Raw genomic sequence first — 23,474 nt, 5'->3', positions numbered from 1 at the left:
TTTTTTTAAAGGCTTATAAAATATATTAGGATGTTTATTATAGTACTTGGCAGTAAATATACCTCCCCCTTTTTATAAATAGTAATAAAGGCTTTAGTAAATATTTTAAGGGTTTAAATTAGGATATCTAGGTTGCCTGGTTAAAAGTATGTATTTTTAGGTTTATTAATAAAAGTTATATACCTAGCTAAAATATAAAAATTATAATAAATTATAAGGAATGTATAATATACTTTTTTTAGTTTTAATATATAATATTATATTTTATCTTAATTGCAGGGGCAAGACGCTTTTTATAAATAGTATTTTTAGTAGTAAGCTATGCTTTTTAATACTTTTTTATAAACCTATTTATTATTATAAGTTATTAAATACATTTAGTATTTAGCTTACTTCTAGACTTGGCCATATTATACCGCATATAAAAAAGTAAGAATATTAAAATAAATAAAAAGTTACTAAAAAAAAAAAATAATAAAAATAAAAAAAAGATATTACTAGCTTACCCCTAGGTAAGCAGCTGGTGGTAAGGGGTAAGTAGCTTAATTAATAAAAGGTAAGTAGCTTATCCTTTACCCTAATTACCCATACTTACCCTAGTAATAGCCTGCATTTATATATTGCTAAGAGGGCTTTTTTAAAAATTAACCACGTTTATTCTTATGGTTTAAGTACGGCTAAGCGGACGGGAAGCCCTGTTCTCCACACCCTGTGGTTGTATGTGTCTTTTTTGAACGGGTAATGGTAAATATCCAATGCAAAAAATGGTGAAAAATGAAGCGGAAGTCCCCCGCCGCATTATATGCGCCGACAGTACATATTGGACACGGCGCATGTGGGTAAGTATGGTGCTAAACCTGAGCGACAACCCGGTAGTCCTCCACGGTAAAACAGCAAAGCGTCTGTGCCAAATTGGTGCACAAAAAGCAGGGGTGCTAGAGATCGGGCCTAGGAAAGTGCTAGGACAAGCTCAAATCGCCCAATCAGACGAAATTCGCAACCCAAACATCCATGGCCCTGACTCCTTTCCGACCCCCCGGTATACCCTCCAAGCTCGCTTCACACGCATCCCGTAACGCAAGAACCACCGCCTGTTCCCTCTCATCACTCACTTGCTCCTTTACCTCCTTTTCAAACAAGGAAGAAAGACAAGCAGAGACCTCCCATTGTCCGTCCAACAACCCCTCCCCACCTTGCACGCGGCTCTCATTCTCCAGCTGCCACCCGGCAGCCAGTGCCAGCTCAGCAAGCCGCTTTGGCCCCAGCACGGTGCGGACGTTCGACTCGCTGTTTGGCTTACGGCACTCCAGCGCTGCCTGGGCGAGCGCAGCTAATACGTGAGGCTGAGCAGCGGGGTGTGTGGCTACTAACGACCACTCAGCAAGGAGGAGACGTTTGCTGTGCTGCTTGAGGGCACGGAAGGTGGCAAGGATGATCGAGGGGGAGGCGAAATACCACAAGGAGTGGGCGAGCACTGTTGCGTCGAAAGACTTACTTTCCCTGGCGGTCGGCGAGAGAGAGGGCAGAGAGGACAGGTATTCAACAGGGGATTGTTGCACCCAAGTAATCCGCCTCCCCAGCGGGCCCTGCGATATGTGACTCTGTGCTTCGCCGAGAGTATACGGGGCGCCTGCAGGAGCTATGGGTCAGCTGCTTGAGAAGCAGCAGGGTAAGGAAGTCGAAAGGACTCACCATAGTCCAAATCCGCCGGATCGACCGCCACTACGCTCCCCTGCTCGCCCACAGCAGAGGCCAGGACAGTCGTGCAGTCTCCCTGTCCGCATCCTAGTTCCAGGATTTTAGAGCCAGTGGGAATGTTCCAGTGCTGCAGGAGTCCCAGCCGGTGAAGTGTTTGGGAGTCCTGGATGTTGAAGTGTGAGGGGTCATGTAGGGAGAGACGGGCGATAGAGGCGGCGTCGGGTTGTGTGGACATGTTGGGATCAAGACGGCTGATTGAGTTTGTGTATATGGCGATGGAACTTGAAATTATAGCCTCATTAAAGAGCTGCGGATGGGGAGATCTTATGGTGTCAGACTTGGAGACGCCAACTTAGTGTGACTCATAAGCAAGCCACTGCGTAACCCTCCCTCCCGTCTTTGATTCGCCCAATGAGACATCTCCTTCGATTACAGACTGCTGGAGGCATAAGTACAAAGTCCGGTTGACACCTGGGAAGGTCGAGGAAGATTAGGGTTTTTAGGGTTAAAACCTTGGGGCGGAGTGGTCGTCCTGGGAAGAGGAGCGCTTGTTGAGAGCCGTGCTGGACCCCTCGCCGTCGTCCTGTAGCAAAGTCTAGAAGAAGCATATGCCAATCCAGATACTGCATAACCCCGAACTTGTCCGCCGCGCCCACAAAGGAGACGCTTGTCTCATTGCGGACGGTACCGTATTAGGTAAGCCGACTGGTGAGCATCAGAAGACCGTGATTGGTCAGCATCACATGACCGTCGGTGAGGCTGCTTCCCCCTGAATGCTGTCGTTGCCAAGTTGCAGTCGCCGCCCGCCTACAAAATGGACTTTGACAGTCTTGCTCAGCAGCAGTCGGACCGCGTCTTCCAGGTCTGGATCCAAAACTTGCTTGGAAACAGCCCCGAGGAGTTGGCGGGCAAGCTTGCTTCCCGGCATTGCCCTGGCAGCACCCCGGTCACGGCCTCTCGACTCCCCAATGGCGCCTTCAATGTCTGTTACCGTGTCACCTTGGAGAGCGGCCGTCGCGTTGTCGTTCGCTTTGTCGGCCTTGGTCGAGTCACTGCCCGGAATGAAAAGGTCGGAGATGAGGTTGCTATTATGCAATACCTTGCCCAACACACCGCAATCCCCGTCCCGCATGTCCTCGGATCGGGGAGATGCGCAGTTGGCCCGTACATTGTGATGGACTTTGTGCAGGGAGAACCGCTGGGCAAGTTCCTTCGAGATGCCTCTCATCACACGGTCACTCTGAGTTCCACCATCTCAACGTCGGTCTTGAGGAGAGCATACTCCGCCATGGCTGGGGTCCTGCTAGAGCTGTCTAAGCCCGAGTTTCCCTCCATTGGCGCCATAAGGCACGACGAGACCGGCGGGTGGACTGTGCAGAAGCGACCGCTAACCTTCAACATGAACCGACTGGCGCAATTCTCCAATATCCCCCTCGAGGTTTTTGAGTCTGGACGCTTCAACAACGCAGCGGACTATTTCGAGGAGCTTGCCCGTCACCACTTTCACCATCTCGAGTTGCAACGCAATAATGCAGTTGTGGATGGGGCTGATTGCCGCAAAAAATACATCGCCCGGTGTCTTTTCCGCAAACTGTCTCGTGAGATACCTCGCGAATGGGGCAATGGTCCATTTCGGCTCTATTGCGACGATTTCCGACCGGACAATGTCCTGGTTGATGCCACACGACTGGCCGTTACCGGAGTAATTGACTGGGAGTTCTGCTACGCTGCCCCAGTCGAATTCACACTGGCCGCTCCTTGGTGGCTTTTGCTAGAAAGCCCAGAGGACTGGGACCCCGACCTCAATCAGTTTCTGATACGCTTTATGCCCCGGCTGCGCACGTTTCTCGACGTCTTGAAAGACTGTGAAGCCAAGAAGATACGAGATGGCTCGCTTCCAGAGTCTAAACGACTCTCGTCCGCAATGGAAAAATCCATGGAAACTGGCTTGTTTTGGGTTTGTCTGGCTGCACGGCACAGCTCTATGTTTGACGAGATCTACTGGGAATTTATCGATACAAGATTCTACGGCCCATTTGCAACTCTCGAGGATCGTATTCAACTACTCAGTCCAAACGAGCAGCTCAATATGCAGGCTTTCGTTGACAATAAACTGCACCAGGCAAGCGAGGGCACGCTGACCTCTTATTACAGCATCGACGAACTCGTTGACCTGTAGTAATCGTAACTAGCATAGTAGGTGCTTGAGTCATGAGCTCCTTTTCTTCTGTCGTAAGACCCCCGTCGTTCGAGGACATGATGCCAAAGGGACAATGCTACTTTCTTAGCTTTCGGGCTGAAAATCATAGGCTTGGAGGTTTGGGACAACGCAAATTAGAAAGAGACATTTGCCGCCAGGTAAGCACTAGCAAGGATGCCGTCATGCATGGACTGACCCTCTCCAGCGACTGGTGTGCTGACGTGGCGGTCTACCATGGTAATCTCCCTGTATCAGCGGCAGTGGCTGGTATCCATCTATCCTCTTGACCGAGAAACCTCGCTGAACGTTGTATACAAACTATATAATTTTACCGTCTGAATCAGTAGCACCACAATTGGTGAGCCATGTATCTTCTAAGAGCTCCATGGCACACGGCCTGTCCCTTGGATCGAGCTTCATGATCCTTAGTATGAAGTCTTGGTCCTCCCTGCATAGTTCCGCCACTGAGATACGTGAGAACGGTTTCTTTTTCTCGGGTGGGATACTCTGCATGATATACACCAGCAAACCTAGGGTCTCCTCGGGGCAAATCTCGCGATATGTCAAAGGGAAGGGCCCAAAGAACTCGCATTGCCTCTGGAGGATTCTGAATTCGTACTCCTCGTGATCGACGGGGACGTCGGGCCTGAAAAGGGAGAAATCGCCTCCATAGAGTAAGGTTATGAGCTTGACCAGAGTTAGTAAAATCAGGCAGTACATGGGGCTTCAACATACCATGGCGCCGAAAGACCAAATATCCGTTGGGGGACCCCAGCCAATCCGTAGCTGGGCTTCTGGACTCCTCCAGATAGGGGCACCGATCAAGTCACCATCTCTGGCATGACCTGAATCCGCAGGGACAGTGCTTCCACAGTCTGCCAGTTGGACATCGGCAAAGCGCACATCATCGGCCCCATAATTGACAAGCACATTGTCCGGTTTTATATCTACAGCCAAATATCAAACACGGCATTGACCGCAGAAACAACTGTACTCACCAGTGTGAACGTAGTTGGCTTGATGCAAGACCTTTAGGGCTTCTAATACACCCTTTGCCACGTACTTGACCTCCTGCCGGGTAAGGCGCTGCGCAATGGACGCATGCAAAAGGTGATCGTCCAAGTGTTTCAAGACAAGCGTCGGAGGGTGAGAGGGTTCGACTATCTCATCAATTATAGGGCGTATAAACGGAGTGCGAGACTGGAAACGTCTGAGGACGTCACGCTCATTTTGCAGACGAAAGTGGTTGACGCTTTTGAGAATGACGGTCTCGTCCTTTGCATTTCTACGTCGAGATGTTAGATCGTGTATAGTATCAAAAGACAGTAGATGGTTCTTACCTAGCAAGGTAGACCGTGTCCTGCAGGTGCCTAACAATAGTATACACACCCTTTTGGCCACGCACAGCTTGGCCCAGGCACAATGAGGTGGTCATCCTTGGTCAAGGAGCGGGTGCAAGGGGTTCCGGGAGGAGCTGGACGGGTCACACAGCGAAAGGATACAAATGGTTGCCTCGGTGATGGACCCTGGCCTCCGATAATTGAGAATGCCACGCCTTAACCACTCCAGTGGGCTGGATAGGGTGTTTTAGTAAGGGCTGTGTAAGCTGAGACTAGCCCGCACAGGACGGTGGCGCATTGCCAACTGCCAATCATCAGTGATTTGTATGACTCACAGCGAGACATCAAGTATCAAATGTCATCGCCACATTGGAGGTCAGAACAGATAAACATGGCCCACGAAATGCACACCAACGCCCTAACCCCCAGCGTCCATGCAAGCCAATGGAGGAATCAGAACAGGAGAACAACAAAACAACCAGACCACAGCTTTTCACTCAGTCTTTACTGGTTCTACCTGTTTGTCATTATCCGCCCAAATCAGATTCCATATTGCCCAATCGCTTCTTCCGTCTGCCGGTCGAGCTTCGTCTCCAGATCTACCGCATTCTCCTTGTCCGACCGTGCAAGTTTGACCTCCATCACCAGTTTGGCTGTCATGTAGGAATAATTGGACTATTCCGACCAGGCCCTATTGCCCAGCTGGCCACCTCCAAAACGTTTCGATGCGCAGAGTGTAACATCCACAATTGGCGATCGCAAGACCCAGACCTTACATCCGACACGCCGGCGAGTAGTCAATGGGGCCGTCCGAAAAGAAACCCGTATCTCTGCGACATATGCTATCCGGAGTTGCAGTATAGACTTGGCCTCGAGAAGTGCCCGTCTATGAAAGGGTTGGAGTGCCTCTGCGCACGGAGGCAGAATCTGGCAATCCTCTTAACCAGCCGGCAAATTTATCAGGAGGCATGGCCGGTTTTCTGGACAGAAAATACATTTGCCTTTGAGAGCGGACGCTTGTTGGCCGAATTCATGGAAGCAGTTGGTGCTCAGAAGCGTGCAGCAATCAGATTCGTCTCGCTGCTTGCACCTAAGAATAATCCCTTGCAAGACGACGAACTGCCAGAGTGCTGGCTACAATTACGAGAGTGCACCGGGCTACGAGAGCTCGAACTAGATGCTAGTATACTGGAAAGTTTTGAAGCTGTCGTGGAACTGACGACAATCAAGACAAGAGAGATTCGGTTCATGCAGAAGTCCAAAGACTGGGGATTCGATTCGTATGGCCAGGCCTACCGCGAACGGAAGATCATACGCTCGCTGGCGTATCGGCGGGAGTATACAGATTCTCTGCCAGATATTTTGGAGCTGTGTATGACACGAGGATCGGCGAATGACAAGGATTCGCTACGACGAGCATTCGACGAATGAGACGGGTGACTTCAACTCGACGGTGCATAGATTGGGCACCTTGATGGGCTATATGTCGTGCAGAAGGATGTCAGTGGTCGGCCATTGCTTCCACCAATGATTGAGAAGGAGTGATAGGTGTACTGTAAGATCGAGATGTGGCATGCATGAGAAAGTGGTGGCTCAAACCAACCGCAAACTATCAAGCCTGGCATCAGCGGATGCTGAAGACTGGCTGAGCACTGTCCCTGCACTTGAGCATCAAATCATATAGTGGCCTGCTTCGTGAATACCGTTGTCGTTGTAGCACTTGCTCTACGTATTCTAGGGCATGACATAGAATAGCACGCTTCCTGCCTAATGATACGCAAAGGCCAGATGAGGTAACATGCATATTTAAGGTGGCTGTGGACTGCTAATTACCACGACGACGATTGATAGTTTATAACATAACGTTTTCTTGCAGATTCAAAACCCCCCAACTTCATCAACCCCGTTATCCTCTCGTAACTATGGATCAGTATACCAAAGTGCCCTCCAGAGGCAAATCTCGGCTATTCCGACCAACGTAGAAGTTATAAGTTCCTCTTTGCAGGAGCCATTCCTGAGCATTAGTATCCCAAGTGCTCAGGTCACGACGAGTTAAGCTAAAAGTAACAGAGGCAGAGCTACCGGCCTTGATGGAGACTTTGTCAAAGCCACGCAGCTGTCGGACCGGACCGTTAGGAATGCCGATATAAAGCTGAGCAACCTCTTGGCCGTCAACAGTGCCGGTGTTCTTGACACTGGCCGTTACGGTCACCAACTCATCGAACAGACGCGGGTTTCCACCGGGGAGAATTGAAGCACTGGCGGGGTAGGCTGCGGACGACGCATTTGATGTCTTGGAGATCTTGAGGTCCGAGTAGTCAAACGTGGTGTATGACAGCCCATAGCCAAATGGGTACTGTGGCTCAATATCATCATCCTTGTCAAAAGCACGATAGTCGATGTACACCCCCTCGGAAAAATCGGACTGAGGGAAGTACTGATATTGTCCTTCTGGCTGCGACGGCTCCAGGAGAGCACCATAGTCAGACGGCCTTTTAGCAACGGTGTACGGCAGGCGTCCCGAGGGGTTGGAGTCTCCGTATAGCAGCTCTACCAGTGCTCGTCCGGTGTCTTGACCGGGAAGGTGTGCGTAGATAATACCTGTGACATTGGTGTGATCTACCCACGCCTCGGCAGTGCGGACTCCAGCGTTGTGAACAACAACTATCGTGTTGCCGCAGTTGTTGGCGACATTGGTGACAATGGCATCACTGTACGTGTCAGACAGCGCTTCGCGGTCGTAACCCTCCGTGGCATAGGCATTGATGAAGACCAAGCACACGTCAGAGGTATAGTCAACCGTGGGCGCTTCCGACGTGAAGTCCCATAGCACTGAGGAACCATCCTCGTAAGCACGGCGCTTGATAGCATCGATGGGCGCATCAATGTAGGCAGGTGAGTTCTGGCCCGACCCACCACCAACATACAGAGTCCCGTTCTGGTACAGATCTGATCTCTCTCTGTCCAGGCCAAAGTTGAAGTTGTTGCTGAGATCATATTTCAAGGGCGCGTAGGCGTCGTAGCCGAAGACGGAGATTAGCTTTGGAGACTTGAGAGGCAGGGTATTGTCCGTGTTCTTCACCAGCACGTGGCTCTCGATGGCGGACTGAAGGAGGACAGGCTTTGCCTCTTTGGACGTGGCTATGACGGCCTCATGGGGGGAACTTGCGCTGCTGGGCATGCCTACACCGGGGTGTGGGAAGACGGTGTCCTGGTCGAGGTAGTACCATGTGGCGATGAGTCTGAAGCTATGTTAGAGGATAGAGCTATGAAGAGGTATTTCGTACCTTGTCACCATATCGTCCAATCTAGAAGCCTCCATGGTCCCATTGGCAATGGCGTCGGTCAGGTTGCTGTTCCAGGTGCTCGACCGAGGCATCACAACGTCGAGTCCAGCATTGGCGCCAGCGATACCGGCATGCTGAGCACCCCAGTCGGTGACAACGTAGCCTGATACATCGTTTAGTCTCTGTCTGATGAATTGATGTTTCATTGTTGCATACCCTGAAAGCCCAGCTCAGTCTTTAACAAGCCATTGAGGGTCTTGCTGTTCTGACATCCGTAAGAGTTGTTGATACGCTGGTACGAGCACATCATGTTGGTAGCACCAGCAAGAACCGCGTCTTGGAATGGCCACAGGTATAGCTCGTGCATTGTCTTGTCATCGATGTTAGAAGAGACTGACTGGACTGCGTTTCCATCGGAATCCGTGGTCGGGTTGCGGTTTGTCTCTTGCTCGTTGGCGATGTAATGCTAGTCCAGATCAGCTCTGTTCTACATTGAATGCTGGACCTGGCATACCTTGACAGATGTAGCAACGTTCTGGGACTGTAGGCCCTTGACGGTCTCGGAAACCAGAATGCCACTAAGGTAGGGGTCGGTAGAGTATCCCTCCCAGTTGCGGCCTCCAAGCGCCACCCTACCCAGGGGACCAACAACGGGACCGAGAATCATGTTGACTCCCTTCTTCCGGTACTCCTGGCCCATGTAGGTGGCGCGTGAAAGGGCAAGCTCACGGTTCCAACTATCAAGGTCAGCGAAACAGGCTGAACGGGAGGATGATTGGGCATGCATACCTAGCCCCAACCGAGATCCCGGACGACCATCCATTGACATAATCAGTTCCTCTCTATGGCCATGGTCAGTAAAGGCTACAAGGCACGAAGATATGTGGAGACGCTAACCAGGCCGTTACCGGCGTCGCTCATACAGATGCCCGGAAATCCCAAGCGGTCAATGGCTTGGATGAATCCAGAGCATCCGGTGTTGGAGGATACGCCCGCGGTAAGGTTCACCTTCTCATCGTCTGAGAGTTGAGCGACGAATGCCTTGGCCTTTGTGTAAGCAGAAGCCCAGTCACCAAGACCAGTCCCCTCGGCTTGGGCAGGTCAGCGGTGGCGATGTACAATTAAGAGTACAGCAAAGGATGGACAGGGCAGGCTGTAGAGAACTGGACGTACGGGAGGGGTAAACTGGGGGCGACTGCCCGTAGAAAGCAGTGTCACTGGTGATGACATCCTGTGCTCCACTGCCGAGAGCAAGGCCGAGCAGCAGGGCAGTCTTTCCCCACGAAGTGAACATGGTGCAGCCGGTAGAGAATAGGTTGTCTGCCTTCTGCCGACCTGTAGGGAAGCTTCGGCCTTTAAATGTCTTTCAGCGCTTTACGGTTGTGATTCCCCTCAACCACCATCTTTGCCGGTTTAGCCGGGACTGTCCAAGCACTTGAGTGACATATTGTGGTTACACAGTGTGCTCGGGTTTATATCGGAGGAACCCATTGTCAATACTTGGAGTCATGCAGCTAAGCTCTCCAAGGCTCGGGTGGGGAGACCTTGGCTGCTGACAGGATCAGCCCACCGGCCTTCCCCCGGCATGTGGAGGGAATACGGGGAGCCCCGTGGGGTAAGCAGGGACTATCCAGGCTGTAGATTCGATGCTACAGCACGTTTTTTCCAGGGTGTGTCCGACAGAACTCTTTCATTATTGCACCCACAGCTGCGATGGACGTTGGAACACGATGTATATCTAATCGGTGTGTTCAACTCCAATCTCATCAAGCCCTAACAAACGTCAAGGGCGGAATCCCCGGGTTCCTCGCCCTCGGACCCTCTGGGCTGCAGGGTGGCGCTGAGTTTGTCAGCGCATTTCTTGTTCCGAGGCTATCCAACTGCTTTGGATGGTACTCCCCCGCTCCTTCTGCCGAACTATTACGATCTCCACATATGTCGGCTTGGGTGCGCAGAGCAGGGTTCTGCGGGGCGCCTTTGTCTCATTAGAGTACTCGTAGCCTATTGTAACCTGTTTCTGTACCAATCCCACTGCTGCTCAATCCCAAGAAAGGCCCACCCCTCTTCTGCATGCCACTACGGCACCGGGTCGAAGGATGCTTGGAGGAACGGTGCATCTCTATCACGCAATTCCCGCAGATAGTTCAATAATTGTTACAGAGAGGGGGTAATCTCTAGATCGGCCGGCTCAACTTCGGAGTTTCCAGCAACCTGACGGACCTACAAGACAGATACTATTGGACGACTTGATGAATTGCCTGGTCATGGACGCTCCGTTGCCCTACTGCTTAAGTTTATCCATTGCGTGGCGAGCTGACAACTTTCTTGAATAAATTAGGACGGATTCTCGCACGGAGCCCTCAGCAAGTGTATTCAGTTTAGCCGGATAATACAGACCGGCCAGGACATCGAAGGTAGGTATGAGGCCCTTTGTATACTATACTGACTAGTAAAGCTATTAATTAAATACTATAAAAAAGAATAAAAAAAAAGTAAGTTATTTATTAAAAGCTAGAGCTACCTAGGGGTTTATATAAATATTTTAAGCCTTTAAAAATTTATTAATAACCTAATTTTTTTACTAAAATAATAAAATATTAAGCACCTTACTTTTTTATACTAACACGGTATATAAAGGCGTTAATAAATAAAAACTTTATTAAAATAAAAAATTTTTACTTTTAATTAATACACCCTTTTAATACCTACTAAATATTAAAAATAAGGCTAGAAATATTTACTAAACTAAGTATTTTAATAAATTTATAGTATTATTATTTAATAAGTAACTTAGTAAGGCTATTTATAATTATTTAATTTATAAAAGTTTATTTAATTTTAAAAATTTTATATTAAACTTTTTATTAAAGCTATAAGTTATAAATATTAATATATTAAAATTTTAATTATAATTAAATATTAAAATTAGTAAAAATATTAATAATTTATTTATTATTATATTAAACTAAAAAATAGTATTAAAAATTAAATTATATTAAATTAAAAACCTAGTGCTACTAGTAAGTTACTTTAAAAGCTTTAAATAAAGCTAGTAATTTTATCTTAATTATTAAAGTTATAATTAAATATTACTTTATAACCTTTTATTTAATTAAATTATTATATAGCTTGTAAATATAGCTTATATTAAAAAAATAATTAAATTAATTAATAAAAAGTATATTAAAATAGGCCTTATAAGGATTATATATTTTTAAAATAAGCTTATTTTTAAAGCTATTTAAATTAAAGTATTTAAGGGCTAAAAAGCATGTGTTATAAAAATAAAAAATAAGTTAATTTATTATATATTAATAATAATTTACTAGATTAACTAAGTATTTTAATAATTAATTAATAATATAAAAAATATTTAAATAGGTAAGCATGCTTGTATATTTAACTAAGCTAACTTTAAATTTTATTTTTTTTAATTTATTAAGGTATAATAGTACTAAAGTTTAAATAAAGCTTGCTAAAAAAGGTATTTTTAAAAATTAAATTATTATATTTAAATAAAATTAATTTATAATTACTTTAATATAAAAGTTTTAATATAGCTAAACCTTGCGCTTTTCCCTATTTTAAATAATTTAAATTTTTAAAAATTATTTTACTTTACTAAGATACTAAAGCTTATACTTTATTACTAGTTTTTTTTAAAAGTAATTATAGCAACTCGGCCTTTTTTAATAAAAAAGTTTATAATAATAATATTATTTATATAAATAAAAAAATTATAAATTTACTAATATAAAAGCACTTTTTTTAAAAAACTATAGTAAATTTAAATTTTTATAATATTATTATTAAATTAAGTTATTAAAGGTATAAAAACTTTTAAAGTTTATAAATAGCCTTAAGGGCCTTTAATAACTTATTTTATTATTTATAATTATTTAAAAAGTAAAAATATACTACCTTTTTAAGGGCAGTATTAAAAAATATATTAATAATATTTTTTTAATTAAAATTAAGGTTAAAAATAATTATAAGTGTTATAAAAGCTTTAAAAACCCTTATTAAAGTAATTATTACTTAATTTTTTTTAAAAATTTTTAATTTTAAATTTTTATATATATAAATTTAAGCTTTAGCCTTAATAAAGTAGCTATTAATATTAAATTTATAAGTAAAAACTTATAATAAAAAAATTAGCTTATTTATTTTTACCTTTTATTTATTTATTACTTTTTATATTTTTTTTATAAAAAGCTTCTAGTTTAAGATTTATAGCCTTTAAAAAATTATTATAAAATAAATAATTTTTAAGATTGCTCTAGCGCTTGGGAAAAAAAGATAAATTATTTTAATAAAAGTATTTTTTTATAGGGTTTTAATAAAAAGTAAAAAAGGTAAATTAAATATAATTAAAATTATTTAAATTATTTAAGGGAGCTTTATTTAAGTTTAAATTATATATATAATTATTAGTATTATATTATTTAAGCCTGCGCCTAGTTATTTTAAAAAAAAATTAAAGTTACTAAAGTTTTACCCCTTAAGCGCGCTAAGCTTAAAAACTAAAAAAAAAGCTAGGCATGCTTATTTATTTTTTTTAAGTAACTACTTACTAGCTAAATTAGTAAAAAACTATTAAAATATTTAAAGGCATAAAATTTATTACTAGGGATTTTTTAAATAGGCCCTTGGAGCTATTTATAAGGCTAAGTTTTATATAAGTTTTTTATAATAATAAGGTTTAGGAATTACCTTAAAAGTTAGCAAGTATAAAAACTTATTTAGTTAATTAAAAGCCTTTTTTTTATTAATAATATTTTTAATTTTACTAGTAATATTTTAAGCCTTATTTTTTACTTTATACTTACTACTACTATTAATACCTTTTTTTTTAAAAAATCTTTACCACCCGTGGCCTATTTTTATTTAAAATACCCTTATTTTTTTTTATTTAAAAAATTTACTAAAGTTAAGGTTAAGGTTAATCTTTTTAGTTTTATAATTTTAAAAAAAAATATTAAAAACTTAGGCTAAAGGCTCTGGTAACTTAATTTTAATATTAATAGTAAAAAAAAATCTTTTAAATTATATAATTTAAATTTATTAAAAATAATATTTTTACAGGCATAAATAACCTATTTTTAGGAAACTAGATTTATTAAATATTTAAAATAATATAGCCTAGTAAGTATTTTAATAAAGCCTTTAATTTTATTTTATAAAAACTTTTTTTTAGGCTTGTTTTGCCTAGGTAAAATAATCTAGTATTTTAATACTAAAAATACAGGGTTTTTTATTAGTAAGTATTTTTTATAATATTTTTTAATTTAATAGCTTAATAAAAATTTGATTATTAATATAAGCTATGGTTTTTATAACCCAGGGTTATATATTAAAAAAAATCTTTTTATAAAAAGCTATTATTTTTACTTTTTTAATTAATATACTACTAAAGTGCTTAGCTATATTATTTTAAAAAAAATATAAAAGGCAAACTAGTTTTAAAGTATATTTTAAAATATAGTAAAATTAAAAATATTATTACTAAGTATAAGCTTATAATTATTAAAAAAAACCTTTAAAATAATACTAAACTAGGTTTAAATAAGCTTAGTATATTACTTAATAATATTTTTATACCTGCTTTTTTTTTAGTAAACATAGGCCTAGTAAAACTTAGTATTTTTATTATAAAAGTAAGTTACTTACTTTTTTTTATTTATTGCTTTTTTTATAAAAATTAAGTTAAAGTAAATTTAATTAAATAATATAGTAGTAGGATTTCTAGGCCTTTTAAATATTTATTAAAAAACTTATTTATATTTATAAATATTATATTACTAAGGTAGTTAAAAACTAATAATCTAAACTTTTTTAATTATAATAAATAAATATTAAAGTATTTTATTATTAATATAGCTTAGGCACTGGTAAAAAGCTTTAAAATTTTTTTTAATATAAATTTTTTAAGTTAAGGTCTTAACTTTTTATTAAGTTAAGGTATTAGCCTTTTTTTAAGGCTTTAAGTTTTTTTTAAACTTAATTATTTAAAGGCTAAATAAATAATTTTTAAAATAAAATACTGGTTTGCTGTTTTTAGTAATTAAGGTATTAAAATTTTAAAAATATTTAGCCTTTTTAAAAGGCCTAGCTACTAAAATATTAGTATAAAAGCTAGGTATAAAAGCTACTTTACTAAAAGTAAAAAATATTATTTTATTATTTAAAGCCTTAAAATAAAAGAGTATTAATTATATGCCTTAAATAATAATAATTATATTTTTTACTTAAATATTACCTTTTTTTAATTAATTAAAAAAGGTAAAATAATTAAAATTATTATAAATATAAATAAAGGCACTAGTATTAAAAATAAAGGTATTTTAAAATATTAAATTATTTTAAATACTTATAATAAGTATATAGCTATAATATTTTTTTATTATAGCTTAAGTAATTAAAAAAGCTTTTTAAGCTTTTTTTTAACTTTTTTTATTTTTAAGGATTTATTTATTTTTAGCCCTTACCTTTTAAAATTTTTTACTATATTTATTATTTTTATTAAAAGCTTTACTAATTTTTTTATTTATATTTTTTTAGGTTTATACCATGGCTTTTTGCGTAATTATATAAAGTATTAATATTATTTTATTACTTAAAAATAGTTATATAAATAAAAAGGCTTATTATTAATAAATATTATTTTAAAAAAAATATTTAACTTTTTATTAAAAGTTATAAAGGCTACCGCTCCGGCAGAGTTTTTAAAAAAGCTATTAATTATAAAAAAATATTATTAATATTTAAATATAAATTAAAGGTAAGTAATTAAATTAGCACCTTTTTAGTTTAATTAATTAATATTTTATTTTATATAAAAATTTAAATACTTGCTAATTATTTATAGAAAGGTTATATTAATTATTTTATTTTTTAATTTAGGTTAATTAAGGTATTTAATTTTTTAAAAGTATTTTTATAATTTTAAAGCTAATTACTAATCTTGCCTTATTAAATTAAAGTATTTAAGGCTATAAAATAATTATTAAATACCTTTAGTTTAGTCTTAAAATTAATTAAAGTAAACTATTACTTTAATTTAACTAAAACCTTTATAATAAGTTTATTTTTAATAAGTTATTAAATAAAAATAGTAATAATTTTTTAAATAACTTTATTTATTTCCTAAACTTTAATATAATAATACTTAGTATTAAGCTAGTATTTATTATATATTTTAAATATTTTTTTAGTTATATTTTTAAAAGGTAATTTAAAAAAAAAATTATTTTTTTTTAAAAATATTTAGGTTAAAAAACTTTTAAACTTTTATTATTTAAGTAAAGCAAGAGATTTAGCTATACTAAGCTAGCTAGTTATTTTTAAACTTAAAAATAACTTTTATACTTATAATATTATTAATAAAGCTTATAATAATTTTTAAATTAAGTATAAAAGTTAAAAATTAATTAATATTTATTTTAATTTAATAAAAAAGGTAATTAATTATAAAAGGTAATTAATTATAAAAGGCTTGGTATAACTTTAAGGTATATATTTAAAAATATAAATAATTTTAAAATATTTAAAAAAGGTAAAAATTTAATAAACTAAATTATTAAATTAATATTTAGGCTTATAATTATAAGGCCTTTTATATATTATATTAATTAATAAAGCTATTAATTAAATACTATAAAAAAATAAAAAAAAATAAGTTATTTATTAAAAGCTAAAGCTACCTAAAGGTTTATATAAATATTTTAAGTTTTTAAAAACTTATTAATAGCCTAATTTTTTTATTAAAATAGTAAGGCATTAAGCGCCTTACTTTTTTATACTAACACGGCATGTGGAGGTGTTGACAAATAAGAACTCCACTAAAATGAGAGATCTCCACCTTTGGCTGACAGTAGGACATCCGTTGTACATGGATCTGATACAGGCGCGGAGTGCTGTCGTTCCGAAGCCCTAAGCCTGGTCCTAAATACCCCTGGATGTTGGAAGTATTACCTGACTCGATTCCGGATCTCAAAGAAGTCCAGCGTCCATCTTATGCCGTCTTGTATCTTGTACAGCCCATCCAGCACGTGACAGCAGGCCAGCTTAGTCATTCAATTGCTTGGCGCGTCTGCCCCTTTCCACAGGTTTGTTGGCAACAACATTAACCCTCGTCTCTCTACAACCATGGTCGAATACGAATTTGGTGGCCCGTATGAATTCCTCTTGATAGGCTGTGGCTACCGCTAATGCTCTCTCAGCCTGGGTGCCGCTGGCATCACATTTGGCCTGCCCGTGTTGCTTTACGTGTTCGCATTCGCCTGCAACGACGTGTCTGGCTGCCCTGTCCCAATTCTTTTACACCCCTGCGACTTTGCCTGGGAAAGTCTGAACGCTGATGCTGGTCTACTGAATGCCAGTCTATCAAAATTCTTTACCAGGGAAGCGATGCTTGTTACTGTCGCCTACTATGTCATCGGGCTATTCCTGTGGAGGGTTCTTCCTGCAAACGAAGTCTATGGAACCAAGTTGGTGCATCATCATCGTCCCCTTTTGTATCGGTTCAATGGTATCAACCCCTAGCAACCCTCGGGACTAATCCAGGCTGACGGTCGTGGCAGCGTTCTCGGCAAGTGTGGTGGTTCTCGCAATCTGCGCGGCAGGCACTTACTTCCAGGGCGCCGAGTTTCCCGTCTGGACTTATATCACCGACAACTATGTGCAACTTCTCACAGCAAACATCCTTATTTCATACGCCCTATCTGTTTTCCTGTACGTCAACAGTTTCACCGTCGACACCAAGTATCCCAACCGCGGCCTTCGAGAGCTAGCTGCTGGCGGGACGACAGGCAACTTCATCTATGATTTCTACATCGGCCGCGAGCTCAACCCCCGGGTTACTCTGCCCCTGCTTGGGGAAGTCGACATCAAGACCTGGTGCGAAGTTTGCCCTGGCTTGACCGCGTGGATCCTGCTTGACCTGGCATTTATCGCCCAGCAGTACCGCAGCTACGGGTACATCTCTGACAGCATTATCTTTACGACAGCCGTGCAAGCATACTACGTCCTCAGCAGCCAGTACAACGAGTCCTCCATATTAACGATGATGGATATCACTACGGATGGCATGGGCTTTATGCTTTCCTTCGGCGATATTGTCTGGGTACCTTTTCTCTACTCTACGCAGGCTCGTTACCTCGCAGCTTTCCCCGTGCACCTTGGCTGGCCAAGAATTCTCGGCGTTGCTGCTATCTTCGTACTCGGCATATACATCTTCAAAGCGGCGAACAACCAGAAACATCTGTTTCGGACCCAGCCAGAGCACCCAGCAGTGCGTGGTCTATCCTCGATCAGAACCAAGCGCGGCACCCGGCTCCTCACAGCTGGCTGGTGGGGACTCTCGCGGCACATCAACTACTTCGGCGACTGGATGCAGGCTTTGCCATTTAGTCTGCCTACGGGGATTGCGGGATACATGATTCTTCCGGCCGGGGCCGCATTGACCTCCGCCGATCTCTCGGACTCGCAGTCTCGCACCATGCTCGACGGGCGAGTAGTGGTCCAGGGACCTGCAACTGGATGGGGAATGATCTTCACCTACTTCTATGTGCTGTACTTCGGGGTCTTGCTCATCCACCGCGAGCGCCGGGACGACGCCATGTGCGCGAAGAAGTATGGCGAGGATTGGAAGACGTACAGGCGGACTGTGAGATGGAGGATCTTGCCTTGGGTTTATTGAGGGCGTTCACTCGGGAGCGTCGTGGGTGACAATGGGCAGATTCCTGTGGAGACACATCGGAGCTATCCTAGCGTAACATGGATGCGTTGGAGGTAATCTTGTAAGAACAGCAAAGCAATGTCTGTATACTCATCTAGTTGCTTCACAGCATCTTGCGCCTTCCATCTAGACCATTCCCCTTGAGGAGCGGACGGAATATCCCGCGGACGGGCCCAACATGAAACATGCAAGGAAAAGATCAACACTTGGCAAGCACAGACAGCAGGCAAACCCAGACGTACGGCCCTTGGCGTTTGGGAGATGTTGCCTTGGACTGGTGGAGTTGAGTGTGTCCGTTTCAGCAGATCAACCTGTGACATCGGTCAATCTACTGGATACAACCCAAGCAGTCAGGGACCCTTGCCCTCTACTCGCGGCCGGCAAGACATAAAATGGTCCCTGAACCATAACATCAGCCGTTCATACCACTTACTTTTCTTTCAGATCGCTTCCTCTCACAATGCGCGTCTCGCTACTCACTGCCCTGGTGGCAACCATTTCATCCGCCTCAGCGGCCCTCACCTGGTCCCTGGAAAAATCATCAAACCCAACCGTAGACGAAGCCGACGCCTACAGCCTAATCGAAGCCGCAATGTAAGCAGCGGTCGCCCGGCACGCCCGGCTCGGAGCCGCCACCAAAACCCTCTACGTCTATTACTCCCCCGGCGTGCCCACCGCCGAAGCCAACTACAACGGGGACATCCGATTCGGCAGCGACCGCAGCTACATGAATGAGCGCACGGCGCTGCACGAGATCTCGCATACTCTGGGTGTCGGACAGACCTCTGCCTTTGACGAGCTCTGCGCGAGCGGGGATTGGCCGCGCGCCCTGCCCCTTCTGCGGTCGTGGGATGGACCAGATGCGGTTATTAACTGCGGTGGCGGGCACTTTTGGCCGTATGGGCTCAACTACAATGATGAGTGGAGCGAGACGAATGGCGATCGGAATGTGTTGTTGGTGAATGCGATGGTTGCTGATGGGATGTAGCACTTCCATGTATGTAGGTACGCATGTATTGCTGCCGGAAACGTTCTTTCCATATTTAACTTTTACTGCCTTTTACCTCTCCCCTGCTCGAATGATAGAGAAATGGTCACTATGGGTGGTTGGGTATTGCTTGGATGGAAACAAGGGTTTCTTGTCTAGAGCATTTCCCCCCTTGAAAGGTTATGGTAGATGGTAGCGGTGGCCTTGTTCGTTAATATTATAAGGAAGGTTGAGCCATCGCATGCCGGCCATTGAGATCAACTACGATGATCAGAACTACTGACATGGTGATAAAGTCATCCATTGTATATCGGGATCATTCTGACACAAGACTATTTGTCCGTCCTCTACTCCTCCTTTGCCCGTGCAATCTTGTCCTTGTACTGCCTGTTGCCGATAAACCACCAGACCAAGATGAGAATGGGGATACCGCCGACCACCACGCAGGTGTAGTTCATATTCTCCACCGTCACTGGCATGTTATACGGGAAGCTGAAGAAGATGATAGCAAACAGAAGCCAGCCAACCGTTACACTGTTGACAATCCAGCCCCATTTGCCCATATGAAATGTCCCACGATGCATATTAGCCCGGCCGGTCAGCATGTTCGTGGAGATCGGGATCAGGTAGGCCACATTGTTGATGGTGACAGCAGCACCCAGCATACTATTGAACGCCGTACTGCTGCCAAGGTAGATGCAGCCGAGAGCAGCAACAACGGCCGCGACCAGGAGCTGAGCGTTGAACGGAATCCCGAACCGCTTGTTGACTCGCGCCCAAGTGTCGGAGAATGGCATCGCCCTGTCGCGGGCAAAGGCCCAGAGGACCCGGGAGGTAGAGAGCTGCGACGAGATAACGCAGGGACCGAGGGCGATGAACAGGATGAAGGTGAGGCCAAAGGCACCCCCGACCGACTGCGTCACCTGGCGGAAGAGTTCGGTCAAGGGCAGGCCGGTGTTTGTGTCTGACAGGGCAGCAAAGTCCTGGACACTGAACATGAGGGCGATCAGGTAGCTGAGGCCGGTGGTGAAGGCGATGGTGAGCGTGATTCCAATGGCCAAGGGGGCATTGCGCGAGGGCTACACGGTCAGTCGACAATCTATATCAACGAGTCACGGTGCTCACATTAGGCATCTCCTCCGTGATATGCGTGATCCCATCCAGCCCTCCCAGACTATACAGCGGGTTGACAAGTCCAGTGATGAAACAAATGACATTGTTGTCCCAGCCAGTGTTGTTGACCCACGTCCGGAAGACAAACTCCCTGCTCTGGTGCGTCGGGGCACATGCGACGACCGTAACAAGGACAACGAACCAGCCGATCTGCAGGTAGAAGAGCGAGAACTTGTTCAGCGAGGGGATGATCTTGTTGCCGAACAGGACGACGGCGGCTGTGAGGATGTTGAGGATCTGGTAGATGATGAAGGTCTGCCATGTTTTGATTGCGTCGTCGGGGTGATACAGCGAGTACAATGCCTGGACTGAGTCACATTAGCGAAGGACCAATTATCAACGGTGAAGCCGTACCGATCTGCGCGAAGATGAGGTTGGTCGATGCGGTGGTGAAGATCCCTGGACAGTCAGTCCTGCTTAACCAGACAGTAGGACTTGTCACTTACATCCAGCAACAGTCAGCCACCCGGTAATAAAGCTCAAGAAGGCACTCAGTTTCTTGGGCGCAATGGCCGCAATCCAGTGGTACATGCCCCCCTCGGTCGGGTAGCTGGACACAAATTCGGCCAAGGAGGCGCCCAGAAACGATTGCATGATGGTGACCAGGATAAAGCCGTAGATAATCGCGCTTGGCCCGCCCGCATTGATCTCGGTGACGATGCTTAGCCCGAGGCCTGTCCAGGAGATGGTCGTGGTCGAGGCGAGACCGATCAGCGAGACGATGCTGAAGTGGCGCTCGAGCTCCTGCGTGTGGCCTGGACGGTCAGCATCCTGTTTATCTTGGAGGCGTGAAAATACCCATCTGAGCCAGACGCAACTCGTCGGCATCCATGTCGGCCTCGTTGGCGAGGGAGACGCTGATCTCCTTGGGCTTCATCGTGGATGTCGGAGGGTTGGGGTTTGTGTGACAGACGAGGCTGACCGGCCGATATTTATTGAACCCCGTCCCTTGCTTCTATCGTCTTATCTTTTGTGCTACGAATTGAAGATAACGAGTGCGCCCACCGGCGTTGGAGTCACTCTTGACCGTTTCGGCCCTAGCATGGCCCCAGCATTGATTGCATCTACTCCAACTGCAACCGAGCCCGGCGGGGTAGACCAATAAATAGCTTCAAGGGTTGTAACCAGCGGTCAATTCTATTCACAGTCCAAATGCTGGGAAGAACAAGCTGGTTGCTCGCCCTCGTGGGTGCAGCTGCAGTGCACTCGGTCGAGATCAGCAACGATGCATGGGGTCTCTTAAACGAGTCCATGACTATACAAGACGCCATCTACGATCCAGCAGCCTCGTACCTCCGCTACTTCTACTTCCCACTGGCTGCCGGCCCTCACGAAACCCGATCGTCGGTCTGGTACTCGGTCGGACTGCTGCAGCGGAACCAGGGCAACGACGCCGACGAAGCCATCAACATCCTCAAGAATGTCATTCGCGACCAGGAGAAGAACACCACCGTGCAATGGTATGGCGACTACACCAAGTACCCGGAGCAGCCGACCGTGGGGACACAGGCATATCCGCCGGTGGTGAGTTACAGAACTCCTGCATCATCTAGTCGGGTTACTTAGGGCTAACAAGGCAGATCTACAACTCGTGGGATCCCAACTGGCGAGGCTTCATTGGCACCGCATTGATCCTCATCTACGAGGAATTTCACGCTCTCCTGCCAACCGACATCCAAGACCTGATCCTCGAGAGTGTCTACAACAGCACAGTCGGCGACAGCTACCGCGTCGGCGGAGTGGACGGCGACAACCTATACCCAGCCTACTCAAACGCCTGGCTGATGCGCACCGTAGCCAGCTCATGGGCTGGACTCAAGCTCGCCGACACCAACATGACCGAAGCAGGAGACAGCGACGCCGCCTCCTTCCTCTCGCTGTTCGACCGCGACCACACGCTGTCCGAATACAACGGTCCAACCTACGCCGGCGTCTCTCTCTACGCCCTCACCATAGCAGCGAAGTACCTGGGCTCAACGAACTCAACAATCGGCCGCAACGCAGAGCGCATCATCCAGCAGATCTGGGCCTACGAGTCCCAACTCTGGAATCCACTCATGCGGAACCTCGCCGGCCCCTGGGACCGCTCGTACGGGTACGACATGAACAACTACGTGGGCATCATGTCGCTGTGGATCTGGGCGTTGAGCAGCAAGGAGACAGCGTGGAACCACACCTCGCCCATCTGGACCATGGCGCACGCCGACGACTTCGAGATCGCGCCGGTGATCGCCGTCTTGTCTGCATTCCACAAGACGCTTGTTTCAGGAGAGGTACTGTCCAGACTCACCTCGTTCTCTGGCGAGCATACCTACAGTGGTCACGCCTACGCCCCTCCAGCGGACTACGAGCCGCGCAATATCACGACCTGGGTTTCGGCAAATCTCACCATCGGCACGCAGTCGTTCAACCAGAGCGTTGTGGGTGGCTTCTCCGAGGACTCGAGTTCGTTCAGTCCGGCTGTTGTGCAGTGGCTTCGATCTGACGAGTCCATTGGGTACTTGAATCTGTATCCGGTTGAGACGGCGCTGAAGGCTGAGGTTGCGCCGTATGGGCTGAATCTCACGTACCCGCTTGGTGATGCGTCGAGTACATTCACTTTTGTTCTCGCGGCAAATCCTCTGGGTAGGAAGCGGGATATTGGCACTCTGGATGATGTCGATGGTCTGGATATCAAGGTTGGGGGTACGGTCGATCCGGTTCCTGAGATCTCGTTCTGCGGGTTGCTTGGGGGGGCTTGCGATGTGATCCAGTAAGTGACGCTTTCTTGATGCGAGATTGTTTGCTAATAGGGTGTAGTGGCTTTGAATTCTGGAATGTCACCTTCTCGATGCCTGAGAACAGCTCCGATGTTCCTCGGATCGAGTTCGAGTTCGAGTTTACACAACCATGAGATTCCACCTCGAATGTCGTAGGTTCCTAGATTCTCAGAGGAAATGCAGAAATGCAAGGTCATCACTATATTCATCGCGTCGCTATATGTACAAATATGTTCATCAAGACATGATATGCAAGATACTCGAGGATCTTATCAATGCATCGTTTACTG

The 23,474-nt window shown here is 43.8% G+C and overlaps 8 protein-coding genes across 8 annotated transcripts; 4 read left to right on the top strand and 4 right to left on the bottom strand.

The window, feature by feature from the left end:
* Positions 1 to 983: 983 nt before the first annotated feature.
* Positions 984 to 1,933, bottom strand: DSM5745_06200 (class I SAM-dependent methyltransferase; the record flags this gene model as incomplete). Its single annotated transcript, XM_026748216.1, has 2 exons — positions 984 to 1,639; positions 1,693 to 1,933. The coding sequence occupies 2 exons, from the start codon at positions 1,931 to 1,933 to the stop codon at positions 984 to 986; spliced, it is 897 nt and encodes a 298-aa protein (XP_026604048.1).
* Positions 1,934 to 2,512: 579 nt separating this feature from the next.
* Positions 2,513 to 3,877, top strand: DSM5745_06199 (phosphotransferase family protein; the record flags this gene model as incomplete). The annotated part of the gene is made up of 1 exon (XM_026748215.1): positions 2,513 to 3,877. One exon carries the CDS (start codon positions 2,513 to 2,515, stop codon positions 3,875 to 3,877), a length of 1,365 nt encoding a protein of 454 aa, XP_026604047.1.
* Positions 3,878 to 4,238: 361 nt separating this feature from the next.
* DSM5745_06198 (uncharacterized protein) lies at positions 4,239 to 5,333 on the bottom strand (the record flags this gene model as incomplete). Its single annotated transcript, XM_026748214.1, has 4 exons — positions 4,239 to 4,544; positions 4,634 to 4,845; positions 4,897 to 5,183; positions 5,239 to 5,333. 4 exons carry the CDS (start codon positions 5,331 to 5,333, stop codon positions 4,239 to 4,241), a joined length of 900 nt encoding a protein of 299 aa, XP_026604046.1.
* A 349-nt stretch (positions 5,334 to 5,682) lies between these two features.
* DSM5745_06197 (uncharacterized protein) lies at positions 5,683 to 6,669 on the top strand (the record flags this gene model as incomplete). Its single annotated transcript, XM_026748213.1, has 1 exon — positions 5,683 to 6,669. The coding sequence occupies one exon, from the start codon at positions 5,683 to 5,685 to the stop codon at positions 6,667 to 6,669; it is 987 nt and encodes a 328-aa protein (XP_026604045.1).
* A 496-nt stretch (positions 6,670 to 7,165) lies between these two features.
* On the bottom strand, positions 7,166 to 9,819 carry DSM5745_06196 (beta-glucosidase; the record flags this gene model as incomplete). Its single annotated transcript, XM_026748212.1, has 7 exons — positions 7,166 to 8,480; positions 8,526 to 8,688; positions 8,742 to 8,991; positions 9,040 to 9,262; positions 9,315 to 9,367; positions 9,423 to 9,616; positions 9,699 to 9,819. 7 exons carry the CDS (start codon positions 9,817 to 9,819, stop codon positions 7,166 to 7,168), a joined length of 2,319 nt encoding a protein of 772 aa, XP_026604044.1.
* Positions 9,820 to 16,673: 6,854 nt separating this feature from the next.
* On the top strand, positions 16,674 to 19,252 carry DSM5745_06195 (Delta(14)-sterol reductase; the record flags this gene model as incomplete). Its single annotated transcript, XM_026748211.1, has 5 exons — positions 16,674 to 16,699; positions 16,748 to 17,055; positions 17,108 to 18,192; positions 18,709 to 18,817; positions 18,867 to 19,252. 5 exons carry the CDS (start codon positions 16,674 to 16,676, stop codon positions 19,250 to 19,252), a joined length of 1,914 nt encoding a protein of 637 aa, XP_026604043.1.
* A 347-nt stretch (positions 19,253 to 19,599) lies between these two features.
* DSM5745_06194 (putative choline transporter Hnm1) lies at positions 19,600 to 21,302 on the bottom strand (the record flags this gene model as incomplete). The annotated part of the gene is made up of 5 exons (XM_026748210.1): positions 19,600 to 20,331; positions 20,378 to 20,733; positions 20,780 to 20,824; positions 20,872 to 21,180; positions 21,224 to 21,302. 5 exons carry the CDS (start codon positions 21,300 to 21,302, stop codon positions 19,600 to 19,602), a joined length of 1,521 nt encoding a protein of 506 aa, XP_026604042.1.
* A 275-nt stretch (positions 21,303 to 21,577) lies between these two features.
* Positions 21,578 to 23,318, top strand: DSM5745_06193 (uncharacterized protein; the record flags this gene model as incomplete). Its single annotated transcript, XM_026748209.1, has 3 exons — positions 21,578 to 21,949; positions 22,006 to 23,177; positions 23,225 to 23,318. The coding sequence occupies 3 exons, from the start codon at positions 21,578 to 21,580 to the stop codon at positions 23,316 to 23,318; spliced, it is 1,638 nt and encodes a 545-aa protein (XP_026604041.1).
* Positions 23,319 to 23,474: the final 156 nt, after the last annotated feature.

The sequence above is a fragment of the Aspergillus mulundensis genome, assembly GCF_003369625.1.
Source record: "Aspergillus mulundensis strain DSM 5745 chromosome Unknown scaffold_5, whole genome shotgun sequence".
NCBI classification, from domain to species: domain Eukaryota; kingdom Fungi; phylum Ascomycota; class Eurotiomycetes; order Eurotiales; family Aspergillaceae; genus Aspergillus; species Aspergillus mulundensis.
This window is presented reverse-complemented; position numbering and strand designations above follow the sequence as displayed.